This window comes from Phaethon lepturus, unplaced genomic scaffold (assembly GCF_000687285.1).
Source record: "Phaethon lepturus isolate BGI_N335 unplaced genomic scaffold, ASM68728v1 scaffold22361, whole genome shotgun sequence".
NCBI lineage: Eukaryota > Metazoa > Chordata > Aves > Phaethontiformes > Phaethontidae > Phaethon > Phaethon lepturus.
Window position 1 is genome coordinate 32,089 of NW_010520115.1, and position 1,287 is coordinate 33,375.

At 46.8% G+C, this 1,287-nt stretch overlaps 1 protein-coding gene across 1 annotated transcript in view; it reads right to left on the reverse strand.

The window, feature by feature from the left end:
* R3HDM2 (R3H domain containing 2) overlaps positions 1–680 on the reverse strand; it is a 26,523-nt gene extending 25,843 nt beyond the window's left edge. Inside the window, exon 1 of the mRNA XM_010297303.1 lies at positions 513–680. Coding sequence (XP_010295605.1) covers positions 513–680 — 168 coding nt within the window. The remainder of the gene's footprint in view (positions 1–512) is intronic.
* Between the last annotated feature and the right edge of the window lie 607 nt (positions 681–1,287).

Below are 1,287 nucleotides of genomic sequence, written 5' to 3' on the forward strand. Positions count from 1 at the left end.
CAGAATTTTTTTTTTTTTTCTTTCCTTGCCAAGATAAACCCCCAAACATTCACTTCCTATTTGAGCATTTTTAACAGCAGCAAAGCAATGACTAAGCATCGTTCCTGAAAGCAAGCTCTCCCTGGGATGCCTTCACTTCACATTAAGTCATTAATTGATCCTTAGGTCAAAGAAAGGAGTAAGAGGGAGGTAACAGCTATGAGACTAGGGCCTGGGAACTAAGCACAAGTGCCCCCAGGAGCACACCAGTCTCATTTTCTCCCGGGCTCAAAGAATATTTAAATCATTCCCCTCTGAGCAGAATAGATTCAGCTAAAGACAAAGAGAGCAGCCTGTGAACAACACAGCCTGTACGCCACAGTATCCCCTTGGGATGTGGCAGCACAGGCTTTTAGCCTGTGGCAGCACAGCCCCTTTCAGAAGGGAATGCATCTAGCTTGCTTTTGACAAGTAGGAGAGGGCGCAGCTCTGCAAGCTGGTGGAAGGGACTACCCACTTATCTGCACACTTACCTGAGATTCCTGGCGCACACTGACCTCCTCCCCACCATCCTTCTCCACCTCCTCCTTGCTTGGTGATCTTGATACATACTTAGTTTTGTTGACAGATTCCTCAACCACCTTTTTTTCAGACTCCTTCATTATTTCCAGAGACTCTTGTGTTGTGTTGCTATTTGACATCTTCAGAGCTCCACAACGTAGCAACAGGCACCTGCCCGAAGAGATGACAAATGGGCAGAAAGGAGTCAGGGAGTGGAGAGAGTTTCTATCTGGAACACAAACCCTTGCACATATCAGTTGTAACTTCTTTGTAACTCATTTTGTATACAAAGACCCCAAACCAAGCACTCCCATGACAGTGCACCCACTCATCCCCTTGGATGCAGCCCCTTGCAGCCACTGGCTCAAGGGGACCTTGCAGGAGCTCCATGATTCTCACCAGGACTCTGGAGACACTAGCAGAGCTGAAAAAAGCCTCTCAGATACACAAAGGTCCCCAGTGCAAGCACTCTGCCCTTTAACTTCCTTGATGCAAGGCAGAGAACGAGTCCTAATGCTAGCAAACATCCAGAGGCAGGGAATTCAGTAGGTGAAATAAACTCAAGCAACCAGAGGAGGTGTGCTCTGCCCCAGGACAAACAACAACAAAAAAATCTGCATTTTTTCCCCAAATCCCAGCCCAGTCTTTCTTGCAATTAGTCAAATCTTCAGTGAGAAAACAGCCTTGTACTCAAGACACTGCTGTTTCTTCCTGTGAAATAAGGAAACCCCTGACATCTTCTCTCTA